The sequence below is a fragment of the Monodon monoceros genome, unplaced genomic scaffold, assembly GCF_005190385.1.
Source record: "Monodon monoceros isolate NGI ecotype Baffin Bay Population unplaced genomic scaffold, NGI_Narwhal_1 Super_Scaffold_14, whole genome shotgun sequence".
Classification (NCBI taxonomy): domain Eukaryota; kingdom Metazoa; phylum Chordata; class Mammalia; order Artiodactyla; family Monodontidae; genus Monodon; species Monodon monoceros.
In genome coordinates this window covers 42,639,301-42,655,632 of record NW_021703770.1, presented here as the reverse complement: position 1 = coordinate 42,655,632, position 16,332 = coordinate 42,639,301, and the positions used below count along the sequence as shown (strand labels likewise).

Genomic DNA, 16,332 nt, shown 5'->3' with positions numbered 1-16,332 from the left:
GTTGAGAGTCCACCTGCCGATGCAGGGGACACGGGTTCGTGCCCCAGTCCAGGAAGATCCCACATGCCGTGGAGCGGCTAGGCCCGTGAGCCATGGCCGCTGAGCCTGCGCGTCCAGAGCCTGTTGCTCTGCAACAGGAGAGGCCACAACAGTGAGAGGCCCACGTACTGCAAAAAAAAAAAAAAAAAAAAGACTACAAATAATAAATGCTGGAGAGGGTGTGGAGAAAAAACCCTCCTACACTGTTAATGGGAATGTAAATTGGTGCACCCATTATGGAGAACAGTATGGAGATTCCCTTAAAACTAAAAGTAGAGCTACCACATGATCCTGCAATCTCACCCCTGGGCATATACCCAGAGAAAACCATAATTTGGAAAGATACATGCACCCCAATGTTCATTTCAGCACTATTTACAACAGCCAAGACATGGAAGTAGTCTAATTGTCCATCAGATGACAGATGAATGGATAAAGAAGATGTGGTATATTGGAATGGAATGTTACTCAGCCATTAAAAAGAATGAAATAATGCCATTTGCAGCAACATGGATGGCCCTAGAGATTATCATACTAAAATGAATAAGTCAGACAGAGAAAGACCCATAGCATATAATATTGCTTATATGTGGAATCTAAAAAAAAATAACTTATATACACAATATAATTAGACCCACAGACATAGAAAACAAACTTATGGTTTCCAAAGTAGAAGCGGGGATGAGTGATAAATTAGGAGTTTGGGATTAACATACACATACATACTAATCATAAAATAGATAACCAACAAGGACCAACTATATAGCACAGGGAACTATATTCAATATTTTGTAATAACCTATAAGGTAAATGAATCCAAAAAGGAATATATATATGCATGTGTGTGTGTGTGTGTACATATGAATCACTTTGCTGTACACCTGAAACTAACACAACATTGTAAATCAACTATACTTCAATAAAAAAAAAATTGCAAGTTCTGATGTTGAAGCTGCAGCAAGTTATTCAGAAAATCTAGCTAAGCTAATTAAGAAAAGTGGCTACACTAAATATTTTCAATGTAGATGAAAAGCCTTTTAGTGGAAGAAAATGCCACCTAGGACCTTCATAGTTAAAGAGGAAAAGTCAATGTCTGGCTTCAAAGCTTCAAAGGACAGGCTGACTCTCTTGTCAGGCTGATGCAGCTGGTGACTTTAAGTTGAAGCTAATGCTCATTTACCATTCTGAAAATCCTAGGGCCCTTAAAGAATTATGCTAAACTACTCTGCCACTGCACTACACTATAAATAGAGAAACAAAGTCTGGATGACAGGACATCTGTTTACAATATGGTTTACTGAGCATTTTAAGGCCACTGTTGAGACCTACCACTGAGAAAAAAAAATTCCTTTCAAAGTATTACTGCTCATTGGTAATGGTGACCAATGGTGACTGCATCTGGTGACCCAAGAGCTCTTATGGAGATATACAATGAAATTAATGTTTTCACGCCTGCTAACACAACATTCATTCTGCAGCCCATGGATCAAGGAGTAATTTTGACTTTCAGGTTTCATTTTTTATGAAATAGATTTCATAAGGCTGCCATAGATAGTGATCCCTCTGATAGATCTGTGCGAAGTAAACTGAAAACCTTCTGGAAAGGATTCACCATTCTAGATGCATTAAGAACATTCGTGATTCATGGGAAGAAGTCAAAATACCAAAATTAACAGGAGTGTGAAGAAGTTGATTCTAACCCTCATGGATGACTGTGAGATGTTCAATTTCAGCGGAGGAAGAAAATGCAGAAGTGGTGGAAATAGCAGGAGAACTAGAATTATAAGTGGAACCTGAAGATGTGACTGAATTGCTGCAATCTTATGATAAAACTTTAATGGATAAGGAGTTGCTTTTTATGGATAAGCAAAGAAAGTTGGTTTCTTGACATGTAATCTATTCCTGGTGAAGATGCTGTGAAGATTGTTAAAACGACAACAAAGTATTTAGAATATTACATAAATTTAGTTGATAAAGCAGCTGCAGGGTTTGAAAGGATCGACTCCAATTTTGCAAGAAGTTCTACTGTGGGTAAAATGCTACCAAACTGCATTGTGTGTTACAGAGAAATGGTTCATGAAAGGAAGAATTGACTGATGCAGCGAACTTCACTGTTGTCTTATTTTAAGTAATTACCACAGACACCCTAACCTTCAGCAAGCACCTCCATGATCAGTCAGCAGCCATCAAAAGGGAGTCAAGATGCTTCACCAGCAAAAGGATTATGACTTGCTGAAGGCTCAGATGATGGTTAGCATTTTTTAGCAAGAAAGTATTTTTTAATTAAGATATATCCTTTTTTTAGACATAATGCTATTGCACACTTACAGAATAGTGTAAAAACTTTTATTTCCACTGGAAACCAAAAAATTTGTGTGACTTGATTTATTGCAATATTTGTTTTATTGAAGTAGTCTGGAACTGAACTTGTAATGTCTCTGAGGTAGCCTGTATTTTATTCCCACCATTCTTCTAGACCTCAGTTCTCTCATTTGTAAAACAAGATGATTGAAATAGAAGATTTCAAGCACTGGTCCTCAATGCCAAGTCCTCACCATGTCATGTCTGGTCTACAGCAAAACGGTGGGGCTGGGGTGGGGGGGCAGCAGGGGAGATGACATTGTTCATATGCATAAGTTTTAATAGTCTTACTTGGCAAAATAAGCTTACATGTTCCAGGAACTGTGCTGGGCACTTTACCTCTGTAATCCCAACAGCAACCCCAAGAGGTAGGTATTATTACTATTATACCTCTTTACATGAAGAACCACAGTTTAGAGAAGTCCCCAAGGATATATAGCTACTAAGTGGCAGATTCAAACCCCAGTCTATTAGTCTCCAAATCTCAGACTCAATCAAGTATGCAGCCAACTAGCTCCTCTTTCTCCAGGACTTCTCAAATTTTCCATTAACTAGTCATAGATATTGCTTCTCCTTTTAACCTTAAATTCTGTGTCCTCCAAGTGTTGCTAAAATTTGTCCATATTCTTTCTCTCTCTCATATACAGACACACACACACAGACACACACACAGACACACACACACACAACACACAACACACACCTTACTTCCCTTCCTAATTCTATCTACTGAAGTAAAAAGGACTTTTATTAACCTTGATTTTTTTGTTTTATTATGTTTTATTTCTTTCAATCTCCACAGGAATGTCCAGTTCCTGTTAAAGGTGGCTACCCAAGAGAATAGATACACTGACATCCTGTTTTAGGTGACATGAAGAGAATGAATAACCAGTTAAATTGAGTAGGAAACAGTGATAGTGAACATAAGAGAACTGTTCTCTTGGGCCCTGGTCCACTATATCTGTCTATTATATCTGTTCTTTTCAACATAGAATTTCTCCAGAGAAGCTGCCAGTTGCCTAACCTCTTCATTCATAAATTTAAGATCACATTACACAGTAAACATTAGCAGGTCATATGTTACAGCATTCCTCAAAGGCTTTTTTTTTTCAATTTTTTCTTCCCTTGTAATGTTACTAATTCCATACAAGGCAATCTGATTAAATACTATTCATATTCTCTAGAATATTCACAATTATTTACATTTCTTTACTTAACAGGGATAGTAATGATATAAAAATTTCAGCACAATTTTCTTTATGTCCAAAAGTAGCTAGCTTATTTGTAGCCAAATTTTATTGACCCTAAATGAACTCATCACTTCTAAGTAACCAGCTTGAGGCTGCTGGTTAAATCCATAGTGACTTTGAGATTCTTTCATAATTGACCTACTCTGTTCTGTTTACTTCCACATGTAAATATAAAGCTTTAAATCTCCTTTCTTTCTTCTCATTAAAGAACAAAGTTTGTATGGGTGAAGGAAGAGGTGAAAAAATTCAACACTAATGCCAAATCCAAGGAAGCCTTTAAGACACTTTTATTTTTTTTAATTGCTATTTGTGTCTAACAATTCTTATTTGCTTGCCAACTCTAAAAGGAGCACTAAGGAAGTTGATATTAATTAAATTTACTATTTAAGTGTTCAACTGATAAAGAAAATAACTAGTTTTGTAGGTATCATCTATTTACACAATAAAGTTCTCTAAAAGATGTCCCTTATAGAAAAAGTATTTACAATGATATATATTGCTTCATGACTTAAGGTTTTAGCTTATGACTTTTCCATAAAACATATTATAAAGCCCCCAGTATTCATCTTTCAGGGTTCTTAGAGATACACTAATCATTGGCTGACTTTTTTTTAGGCTTTTTCTAAAGAGGAAAAACTACAAATACCAAAAATTAAATTAATATTTAATTTCAAATTTTGAGACAGATTGAAATTTAAAAAATAAAGCCTAACCATGAAAGTAGAAATATATTTAATTTAACCAGTATACTCTTTATACCAGTTTATTACTTAAAACTGTAAAAATCTTACTTAAAATTTAGTTGCTCTTCCCAAAGTTCAGTAAAAAAATATGCCCTTCAAGTTTTTTTGAATATTTCACTGAATTAATATTAAATAAATGGAATAATATACCAAGCTGTTAATAAACACTTCGACACAAATGCCAATAATAAATGCACAATCACAAAGGCCCAGAAAAATTATATCAACAACCTACAGACGTAAAACAAGTTTAAATAATTTTCCACATAATAAGTACAAAGTCCACATTTGTAGTGAAGTTCAGTATATTTCATTTTAGTGATAATCAGAATGGATTTCGTTGAGATGTGGATAGACACTGAAGATAATTGTAAATGACTGTCCATGGTCAGTCTCATTTTAGAAAGTAAAGAGCCAAATGGCATTACATTTAAATTCATCATGAAATTTTCATAATGGAGTTAGCTTTAAACACCTGGAGGCATTCTTGTATGATAAAAGAGAAATAGCCAGAAGGAACAAAGGATAAAAAAATGGCCATTTCAGTATCCAGCCCCCATCTACTTGTAAGTAACATTACTGGAGTACTTTTTTAGGGAGATGTCAGATAATAATTTCTGCTTTTATTAATGAAAATCTCCACTTACCGTAGCTTCATTGCAAACCGTGCACTTAACCACATGCTGGTGAAGCTTGCCATCCAAATTGATGAGAGATTGGCACACGCGGCAGTTTATTACTGGAATACCACTGGCATCTGGACTGGCAATGGCTGTATACGGAGGTGGGAGTTCCGCTAAAAAGATATTAGCCACTGAATCAGAGTCTCAGAGATATTACGGCTGGTTTGAGCAAATAAGCAATAGAAGTAAAGAAGGAAAACTATCAAAATTCTCCTGTTCTTTATGTTTTTAAAGCTGGCCAACATAATATAGTTTCAGAGCAGAAACACATATAGGACTATATTGCGAAGTAGAATAATTCTTAGCTCCTAAAATCCAAATCACACCTGCCTACATTTACACCTTTTATTAACCTATACTCGAAACATTCACTCAATTTCTATGTGCAAATTCAAAGAGTTTGTAATAGGAAGGTGATAATTTATGCCTAAAAGTAAAAATTTTACACTAATGATCTGACTCCCAAGAAACAGAAATAGTCAATGAAGACAAAGCTTTAAAATCACTTACATATATACATATACATAAATTGTGTAGTTGTCGTGCTCTGTTTATACTAGAAGCAGTATAATAACTGCTGAGTATGACAAGAACAAAATACGGTTTTGGTGTCAGTCAAGGAGAGACAAAAACGAACCCAGGAAAACTAAACATATCAACATGGAACATGTTCTAATTAGAATGGAATTATGCTAATTTCAGAGAAAAAACAAGAATGAAGTAAATTTAACAATTTTTATCTCAAACTTTCACCTAACATTAAAAATCTAGAAAATGTATCAAAGTATTTATGGGTAAAAAATATATTGTCTGGGATTTAATTTAAATACTCCAAGAAAAAAATGGGTTAATAGATGCAACAAGAGTAGCAAAATGTCTATATTTATGAATATAAAGACACAGAAGGTCATTTTGCTCTTACTACTTTTGTGTATGTTTGAAAATTCTGAAAATACAAAGATACACACACACACACACACACACACACACACACACACACACACACTGCTTTTTGAGAGTCCTTAAGTCGACTGATTGGGTAGAGGGTAGAAGCCCAATTTCAGAACTGTGTTAATCTACCAGAAGTATATATTTGTTACAAAAGTTAGAGAAAAAGAATCTAGATATACTATTCCAGAACGGGATTTCTAAAGGGGACTGCCTAGCCTCATTTTGTAGCTATCTTAATTACAGGAATAGGAGCCCCTTTCAAGGTAAGATTTTGTCATAGGCCATCTAGAAAAGGCTATGCCTCACATGATTGAATCCCCACTAAAGAGAACTGATAGGGGCTACTGTGACACTGTAAAATACAATAACAATACCTAATCATGAAAAGAGCTATTATTGAAATAGAGATTTTTCTATCCACTGGATTAGATTCTGAACTCTATGATAGTCTGAAATGAGTTAGAGCACAGCACATTATGGTATGTTTAAAATCCACATATTACCACCTGGCATCCTTAGGGTATATCAGGTAGATTTTTTAGACTTGCAAAGAATTAACAACAAGTGTTATCCATTCAAATATTCATAATAAACCAAATTTCTGCAGCAGCCAAGGCTCTGAAAGAGGTCACATTGAAATGACAATATGCACACGTCCCTGGAAGTCTTATACCAGAACACTGCCAAACACTAAATTTAAAAAGAAGCTATAGATGTCTAAATTATAAAAATAGTTTTATAATTTATAAAACTATAAATTAGGTACACGAAAAGCTGCTCAACGTCACTAATTATTAGAGAAATGCAAATCAAAACTACAATGAGGTATCACCTCACACCAGTTAGAATGGGCATCATCAGAAAATCTACAAACAGTAAATGCCGGAGAGGGTGTGGAGAAAAGGGAACCTTCTTGCACTGTTGGTGGGAATGTAAATTGATACAGCCACTATGGAGAACAGTATGGAGGTTCCTTAAAAAACTAAAAATAGAATTACCATATGACCCAGCAATCCCACTACTGGGCATATACGCTGAGAAAACCATAATTCAAAAAGACACATGCGCCCCAATGTTCAATTGCCGCACTATTTACAATAGCCAGGACATGGAAGCAACCTAAATGCCCATCGACAGATGAATGGATAAAGAAGATGTGATACATATATACAATGGAATATTACTCAGCCATAAAAAGGAACGAAATTGGGTCATTTATAGAGACATGGAACGGCCATAGAGACTGTCATACAGAGTGAAGTAAGTCAGAAAGAGAAAAACAAATACCGTATATTAACGCATATATGTGGAATCTAGAAAAATGGTACAGGTGAACCAGTTTGCAAGGCAGAAATAGAGACACAGATGTAGAGAACAAATGTATGGACACCAAGGGTGGTGGGGGTGGGATGAATTGGGAGACTGGGATTGACATATATACACTAATATGTATAAAACAGATAAGTAATAAAAACGTGCTGTATAAAAAAATAATAAATAAAATTCAAAAAACAAACAAAAAATAGTTTTAAATCCTTGAAAGAATTTAAGGTTGATGCAGAATGACCTGTAATGTATTAATCAAGAAGAAAAAACAGGTTAAAGGATCAATGTGTCACAATACATTTGAGCCTGTGCAACTTGCAGATTACTTTATCAGATCTTGGTAAAGAAGGTATTGTTGTGGGAAAAAGCATACACACCTCACTAGAAATTCAAGACACACTGCCTGGTGTGTAATAATAATTTTTTTAAAAATAATTATTAGCAATAGCATTATTAATAAAAGTTTCTTCTTTTGCCTTTTCCTTGAGTTATAAAGTAACATAAAGTAGGTCTCCCATTAATTCCAGGTTTCCACCTTACATAGTGTGATAGAAAAGAAATTTAAAGACAAGATAATTTCACAAAGAAAACAAGGGTATTGAGGGTGAGGGGAAGAGGCCACACATTGCAGCTACATATAAGGATGGTAAAACCCATTCACTCCAACAGGCAAAAGTTTTGTTCAGTGGAATCTCCTAAAGATTTTAATGGTTGATCTTTTTTGGTTCTGATACATTTGAAGTGTATCAGAACCAACAAGACCCTGTGAACTTTTCCTCTAAGATTTGTACTACATAATTTTTAACCTGTAAAAAAAAAAAAGCTTTCAATGACAAAAATATGCCAGAATCTTCTGGAGGCTTGGGAAGTGGAAGGAGGGGGAAAGAATGAGTGAGGATTAGAAGTCTAAAATGGGAAAGACTATAAGCTCCATGAGGCCAAGGTCATGTTTGGCTTGTTCAGGACTGATACAGCACTTGTTATAAGTGCTTGGTCTATGATAGTTGCTCACTAAATATTTATTGAATGGATGATGGATGAATAAATGAATGAATAACTGAATCACTGAAATTTATCAGGCTCATCTATTTCTCCTGGGAAAATGATACTAAGTATATTAACACTACTCTCCTTGAAGAGGAGCTAGGGTCCTAGCAGGGGAGTACAGCATGACTGAAAAAAAGGCTCTCTTCTATATATAGAATACCCTCTCCAAATCATGCACTGAGAGAGGGAAGTGGACAGGGGACACTGGCCTGGCCCACCAGATAAGTACAGTCAATCCAAGAGATCAATAGAATGACAGATGTTGCAGCCTAACTGCTCCACTAAACAGTGCTTTCAGGCCTATAATTTCAATTTTCTGTCCATTAATTACTTTAGCACTAAACTGATTTAGAGATATTTCTTGTACTTTTATCCCAAGGAAACCTTGACCTACAACTCCATCTCCTCTTGTAAAGGACTTGTAATTACAGAAATTTATTTCACTGTCAGTAAACCTGCAATAATTAACAACTTAGATTGTTCATTTCGTCTCTTTTCACTTTAAAACAGTCAACAGATCACCACTATTATACCTATTTTAAATTTCTGCCTTGGATAAAAAGTCCACTGTAATCTCAGAACTTGGGATCATTGGATATTAAGAGTCACAAAAGTTCTTCATTTTGGAAGAGTCTTACTTGTTATTTAAACAATGATCATTTTCTCTATGGGGTTTGCCTAAGTGAAAAATATTTTTTCTCCAAGTGAGCAGTATTTGTTAGACCAGTAGTCCTCAAACCTGAAAAAACCCCTCAAAGTTCCAGAATTATACAGTGTTAGAAATTCAAGCAATCTTAGTCTAGTATTTAGTCTAATTTCTTCATTTTATGGAAGAGAAAACTGAAGACCAGGGATTCTGACTTCTTAGTAGACTTTTATATAGCACTTCAGCAAAGCCAAGAGCTGACTCTTCTCCCAGAGGTCACTCCATAATGACAGCTGCCTCTCTTAATGAATATGATTTAATATAGGGAAAAGATGTAAGGACTAATGGGGATTCTGCACAAATACTTAGACAAGAATCAGATCTGAGTTAAAGGGGATTAGGAGGAGGAGAAAGAAGAGTCAGGGAAAATGAAAATTAGAACATAATATGAAGAAAGAATTAGTTCATGATAAAAAATTCACAGGGCTTCCCTGGTGGCGCAGTGGTTGAGAGTCCACCTGCCGATGCAGGGGACACGGGTTCGTGCCCTGGTCCGGGAAGATCCCACATGCCGCGGAGCGGCTGGGCCCATGAACCATGGCCGCTGAGCCTGCGCGTCTGGAGCCTGTGCTCCGCAATGGGAGAGGCCACAACAGTGAGAGGCCCGCGTACCGCGAAAAAAAAAAAAAAATTCACAGAAAAACTGAGACTCCTAAAAGAGACAAGACAAAATAACGTAGATCACAAGGCATGCATAATGGTCTTCCTTAAAACACTCAAAAGGAACCATTATTATTCTATAAACCCACAAGTGATCAAATTACACTTTCCCATCATAAACATCAACCTAATTTATCTATTTTATGCCCAAAAGCTCCTCTTTCCTGCTAATTCATGCTGGTGTAATAATCCATACTTCATTTTTTACCAGATATACCCAGATATAGCATTTTAAAGGTTGCAAATGTTTTGCTAGATAGCTCTGATCTTTATTATCTCAGTTATTCCTTTATAAATCTCTGCAGTGACAATATTTTCCAGTTTAATTCACTTACTTCACTAATACAGTCTTATATGCAGTCCTTGCCCTTGACAAAGATGTACCAAAGTTGAAAAATGACATCAGATTAAAATGAGAGATCATTTAGGACACTATGATTATAGGATGAGCAAGAAAAGTATAAAGGACCAGCCTGTGAGGAAAGCTCTGGCTTTTTCTCCTCCATAGGATTTTTGTGGGGAGTATGGTTAGGGACAGGTTGCACTTGGCTGCTATGGGATATCTACTTCCTGTGTAAAACCTCTTCAGTCCAGTTCAACACAGAGAAAGGGAAGACCACCTTCTGTTCCTCCCCTCTCTGAAACCAAATAAATAAAACTATTCCAGGAGACTCTTGGATTCTTCTAGAACCATTATACCCTCATAAGGATCCATCTGGCTAAAGTCAGTTTGGAAGGTAAATGTCCCAGCTATTAGGCTACTGAATCTCAGCTCCAAATCCACCCTTCTATGCTTTGTCATGCTGGTGCTAAAACTCTCCAAACCACATTTTTTCTTTGTCAGCTGGCTGCAGGTTATGTTTTGTTAATAGGAGGTGATAAACAGAACCTGCAAGGTTGAAGGAAGAAGAAGGGACTTCTAGCCCTTTCTCCAGGTGTACAAAATCTTTCTCCAGGGCTGAGACATCACCATCAGTGGGCTGGTACCTCTGAGAAGTCATGTTTCAGTTATGTTCCTCTAAATTACTAAATTTTAATCATTCCAATCTCTTCCCTTTGTTCTCACAACCCTAGAGGTAATAGCTGCTTCCTGCATTTAATACCTATTTGATAAGTTAGAGTAATATCTTTACCTTTTAGTTACCTACTTAACAACTTTATACCAAATTAATTCTTTCTGTTATATTATATTGTTTGGTTTCTATCTTCAGGTCCTAACTGTTATAAAACTCATACCAGGTGTAATCCCAGGAAACAGACCCTCAAAAATGGGACTGGAGAAATGGGTTGGTCATGCCTTGGGCTTGAATGCAGTGCTGAGCTCCTTTACCAGTGAGACATGGTATGGTAGTGATTGATTGCATGAAGTGGCATCCTGGTGAATCAGATTATCTCCTATATATGATTGTGATATTTGAGGCTCCTTTACTTGACCATTATGGCAGTAATAATTACTGTGTGGATTGTGATATGGGGTAAAATGAGAATCTCAGGTCTTTAAACTCTCAGCACAAGTCATGGTCACAGAACTTCTATTGCAGCCCTAAAAATATTGCTTATTTCTAATTGTCACAGGGCTTATATTGCTGAAAATCAAACACAAAATTTAATTGTATAGATAGCTAAATTATAAGGTCAGGGAAACCCACAGCCTTACCAAGTCTGCCATGTGAAACTGAGGACACTGATTGCAAAGAAGTGGAACTCTGAAACTTGGAATGGGGCCATCTAGTTGTACCCAAACAGAGCTGAGAATCCTACACTCCTGAGTCACTCTGAGCCTCCCCTGTGAGTGGAGCACAACATTTCTTCTTATATCTGAGAACATGAGCCTCCTTTTAATGGAAAACTGTAATAACCTCACCTGAAGTAGTTGTCTTACAAGGAAATGACCATTTTTCTTAAGACCCATCATCAAACCCCTTGTTGCCTCAAGACCCATAAACTAGGATCAGATCTCAACAAGCTTTAGGAGGACAAGTACAAAGTGTGACTCAGAAAGAAGCAACTAATACATCAAGAGAATTGCAATGTTTTGATAATATATATTGTCAGAAACCTGGAGAATATGTGTGGGAGTGAATCCTATGGGGGTTAAAGCAAAGAGGATGGAATATAACACTGAGTTGAGCCAAATTTAACAATCCTGGTGTACTTGACAAATGTTCTGGTTTCAATGTTTGTTTGAAATCTGGAAGTGGCTCTATCAGTTTACTTTTTGGTTTGATGAGACTTGGCCTTACATTCAATGAGGCTGAAATGTCAAAACATCCCTAGCATAATGCAGAAGAAGCAATCAAAGGTTTAAGGAGTCAGGAATGTTAGAGTGAGTTTATCATATGAAATCTGCATCCCACACCCCACTACATCCCCTGAGAGGACCCAGAAGATATGCCTTTAACTAAGGCATTGATTTATACATTATTTAGGGGAACACAAGCATTCTGCTGTGGTGGCTCTCCTACATACGCCAGGCATTACAGTGCAGGATGACTCCAATTGAGATCATGGAATCCCAGAGTAACAGAGGCCAAATGGCAGCACTTAAAAGTCAAAGAAAAAGTGGGTACATTTAATGTAATGGGAAATAGTAGATATTAGAAAATTTTGATCCATGAGGACCTTTGGCAGTGGCTCATTGAAATAAGCCTAAGAATGAAATGGATGGGTAACCTACACAAATGTTACTTGGTTATATATAATAGAAAAATCTAGGTCTTAAAACCAGCAACCTGACTTGAGTAGCCACAGTGACGAGTCCTAGTTTTTCAACCAGTTTCCAACAAAGCTAATTCACAGACCCAGAGCATCTTTACTGAGGGTTTGTTGATGCCTCTGACAAATGATCCAGCAACACTACTATAAGTATATATTATAAATCTCCAAGTCTCCCCCAAAGACCTGAGATCATTTACTAGAGTGACTATTCACTGGGGAAAAAGAAAATACCCAGATATTTCAGGTATCACTAGAAACTGGCTCATAAATGGTGTTAATTCCTCAAGACTCAAAACTCCAATGTGGGCGGCCTGTCAGAGAGGTTATGTAGATGGTCATCAGGTTACAGATGGAGTCTTGCCCCAGATCCACCCATAGTGGTCCCAGTAAATCTGGGTACCCACGCTGAAGTTATTTTCCCAGTTTCTGAATATATTATTGGAACAGACATTCTTGTCAACCAGCAAATACCTAAATTGGTTCTCTGGCCCACAGATTAAGGTAGGAAGGGTCACACAGAGGGTCCCTGGATCTTCTACTAAGAGCAGCTCCACATTCCCTGGAAGGACTACAGAGGCAGTGCTACTATGAAAAATGTAGGAGTGGTAATAACTGTCACATCTTCATTCAACTCACTCATTTTCTAAGTTTGACTGCTGCTCCAGGGCAATTCTAGTTTTGTAACTGAGGAGATGTGATATAAGCCCCCTCTATGAGCTCTGATGCCAGAGGAAGTCAAGAGGCCTTCAGCTATAGTTAGGCAAAAAGCAGCAGCCAGCCAGGCCCTCTATGGTGGATTTCCAAGAGTTAGTTAGCACTCAGTCACAAGTACTTAGCATCTGTTCTGTACCAGGTACTGTACTGGATGTATGTCAGGGATACTAAGGAGAAGAAGGCATACCCCAGGGCTCAAAGAGCTCACATTCTTAACATGTAGAAAGACAGTAAATCTACAAGTACAACTTGGTGTGGTAAGTGTTCTAACAAGGATATGCACACACGGGGCTTTGGGAGTATAGAAGAGGGCATATAAATCTGACTAAGGTGCAGTGTGTCAGGAGCGAGGTGTAGGGGAGGGAAGAGAAAAGTCACTCTAGCACAATTTAGCATTCAAGTACTGCAATCTTTCTATATATTTTAACCATCAACTCCTTTCTCCAAACTGCAGCTCTAGAAAAACAGCTATACCTTATTAAGTTTGGTCGTGAAATCAGCTTGGCACCAATATCAATCTACATCCTAGTGCCTCTAGTATTGCTTGTAGGCGCTTATGTGGGTCCATGGTAGACCCCAAGGCAACAACAAACTGGGTATTCTTATACAGCTGGTGATGATGAGCACTGAATTCCACTATGGGTAGCTTATCTGCTATTTTTCCCTCCCTAAGTGGTCTTAGGCATTTGGGTTGTAACAAAATGCTGCCATATAACTGGAGATACTGGCAAGAAATGCCCAGTGACCTGCCAATGACAAATTCCCAGATGACAAAAACTTCTGCTCTGTCTTTTCTATTTCTCATTAGGCAATATTTTTACCTCATTCTAGTGCATTTCATTTGTGGTACTAGTACTTCCTTCCAGTATTGGCAGTTAATAAGTTACATATTCTCTCATTTTATCAACTACTGTGTTTATTTTTATTGAAAAAAATACAATTTTTTCTGACACGATTTATGTGAAATCATATTGTTTGTATATGCATGGCTCCATTCTTAATTTTTTATTTACGATATTGCTTCCAAGAAAGCATGTGTTTCAAGAAAAATATAGAGATACTAATTTTTAGTACAGAAAAACAAATTGTTTCCAAGGCAAAAAATGTACCTGCCTAGAAATTTAGAAACTCTTCCCATAGCCAGAGGAGGTAACAGATTCCTACTCTGTCACTCTTCCTAGACAGCTCATTTTCACTCTTACAGACTTGCTTTTTCTAAGAGAAAGCAAGACACTCCTTTGCATATACCTACTATACACACTAAATGATAACTTGCAGGTTACAAGTATTCATGAATCACAGTTATAAAATATACTTAAATATAACTGAACCCAAAATTTGTTTTAAGACATTTTAGGTGAGAAAATATGAGGGGGGAAATTACCTCAGTATATGGGGAAGGGAAAAAGTTCAACTGGATTTGCAATGTTTTATTTGCTTCAATATATGAAACAGTATGGCATAATGTTAAGGTCTGATAGAATTAGATGATGATATATGAATGATTATATTATACCCAGTATTTTTCTATCTTGAAATATTTCGCTCATTTTTTAAAAAATGACCTAGCGATTAATAGATTATAGATAAAAGTCACCAGTTTAGTAATTTTAGAATTTGGGACATATTCATCATAAATCTAAGCAAAATCAGATAGATACAATATATGGAGTGAACTGAACCTCTTAGAAACAGTATTTATTTGTTAAGCATATTTAGTGAATAAATCCCTTAAATTCTAGTGCTTAGATATTTCTACCACATGGGTCAATTAAATTTTATTTTAAAATATAGCGATTAATAAAAAAAATCCAGAAGTTAATCCATTTAGAGGAGAGTTCCTCATTGTAGCCAGCAGGAAGTATAGTGATGGAGATCCTTCCTTTGCTATGTGGGCATTTCTAATGAAACAAATGGATTCAGCTACATGCTCTGCTGGATCACTTCCATTTTTTGTTCTCATGTTCTTCTGTAAACCTGTAAAACCTTCACTCTCTAAGTGACTTCAAAATCACCATGATGGCATCCTTCTTTATTTTCTCACTCATTCATTCATATGACAGATCCTTGTTCAGTATAAGATCAAGTGCAAGAGACTATGTAGGACTCACAGATAAAAGATACAAGAATCCTGTCTCCCTCCTTGTCTTCCTTGATAAGGTCATGTACACAAATAAGTATTAAAATATATAGTAGAAATGTTGAGAGATATTGCTTTGGGAACATATATCGTCCAGTAACAGCGATTAGAAAGTATTACATGGAAAGAAAGGACTTTGACGAATGGCTAGAATTTGAATGCTTCAGTTTCTAAAATCCCTTTCCTACTTATCTACCCATAGGAAGCAAAAAGTAAATCCTCATCTAGAGAAGACCAGAAGTGCCTAATAAATGATACTGGTATGAGGCAACGAGCATGGTCTTAGGAAAAAGCAGATACATATAGTGATACATTTCCCATATCAAAGCAGGATTCTTCCTATTAAGATCTTGACAAGTGGGAGTAATGGACCAAATCAAACACAATGAAATATAAGGTTCCACTGCAAGGACCTGTATAGAGATGTAGGGACATGGTCTAAAAAATAGCATTTGTTACATTGTTCAGGGTCCTACTGAAGGATAAACTCTACAAGGATCAATAACATAATGTGGCCAAAGTGCTTTCTGATACATTAAATTTTTATTAGTAACATATTTCCATGGCTCAAAAATCAATATTAATGTAAAAAATATATGCTTAGAATTGTTACTCCAATTTCTGTGCCAATCTACCATGCCCCACTTCAGAGATTTCCACTTAAATTACTATTTTTTTAATCCTTTCAGTGTTTCTTTAGCCTGGTACAGGTAATATATACCTGTAATATGTAATACACATATTCTTTTTTCTCCATCTTTCGTACAAAAAAAGGGAATATGGGGCTTCCCTGGTGGCGCAGTGGTTGAGAGTCTGCCTGCCGATGCAGGGGACACGGGTTCGTGCCCCGGTCCGGGAAGATCCCACATGCCGTGTTGTGGCTGGGCCCGTGAGCCATGGCCGCTGAGCCTGCGCGTCCGGAGCCTGTGCTCTGCAACGGGAGAGGCCACAACAGTGAGAGGCCCGCGTACAGCAAAAAAAAAAAAAAAAAAAA

General features: G+C 36.8%; 1 protein-coding gene across 1 annotated transcript in view; it reads right to left on the bottom strand.

The window, feature by feature from the left end:
* Window positions 1-16,332, bottom strand: part of PIP4P2 (phosphatidylinositol-4,5-bisphosphate 4-phosphatase 2) — an 84,493-nt gene that overhangs the window by 56,822 nt on the left and 11,339 nt on the right. The window contains exon 2 of the mRNA XM_029222954.1: window positions 5,041-5,189. Within this exon, the coding sequence (XP_029078787.1) occupies window positions 5,041-5,189 (149 nt within the window). The remainder of the gene's footprint in view (window positions 1-5,040; window positions 5,190-16,332) is intronic.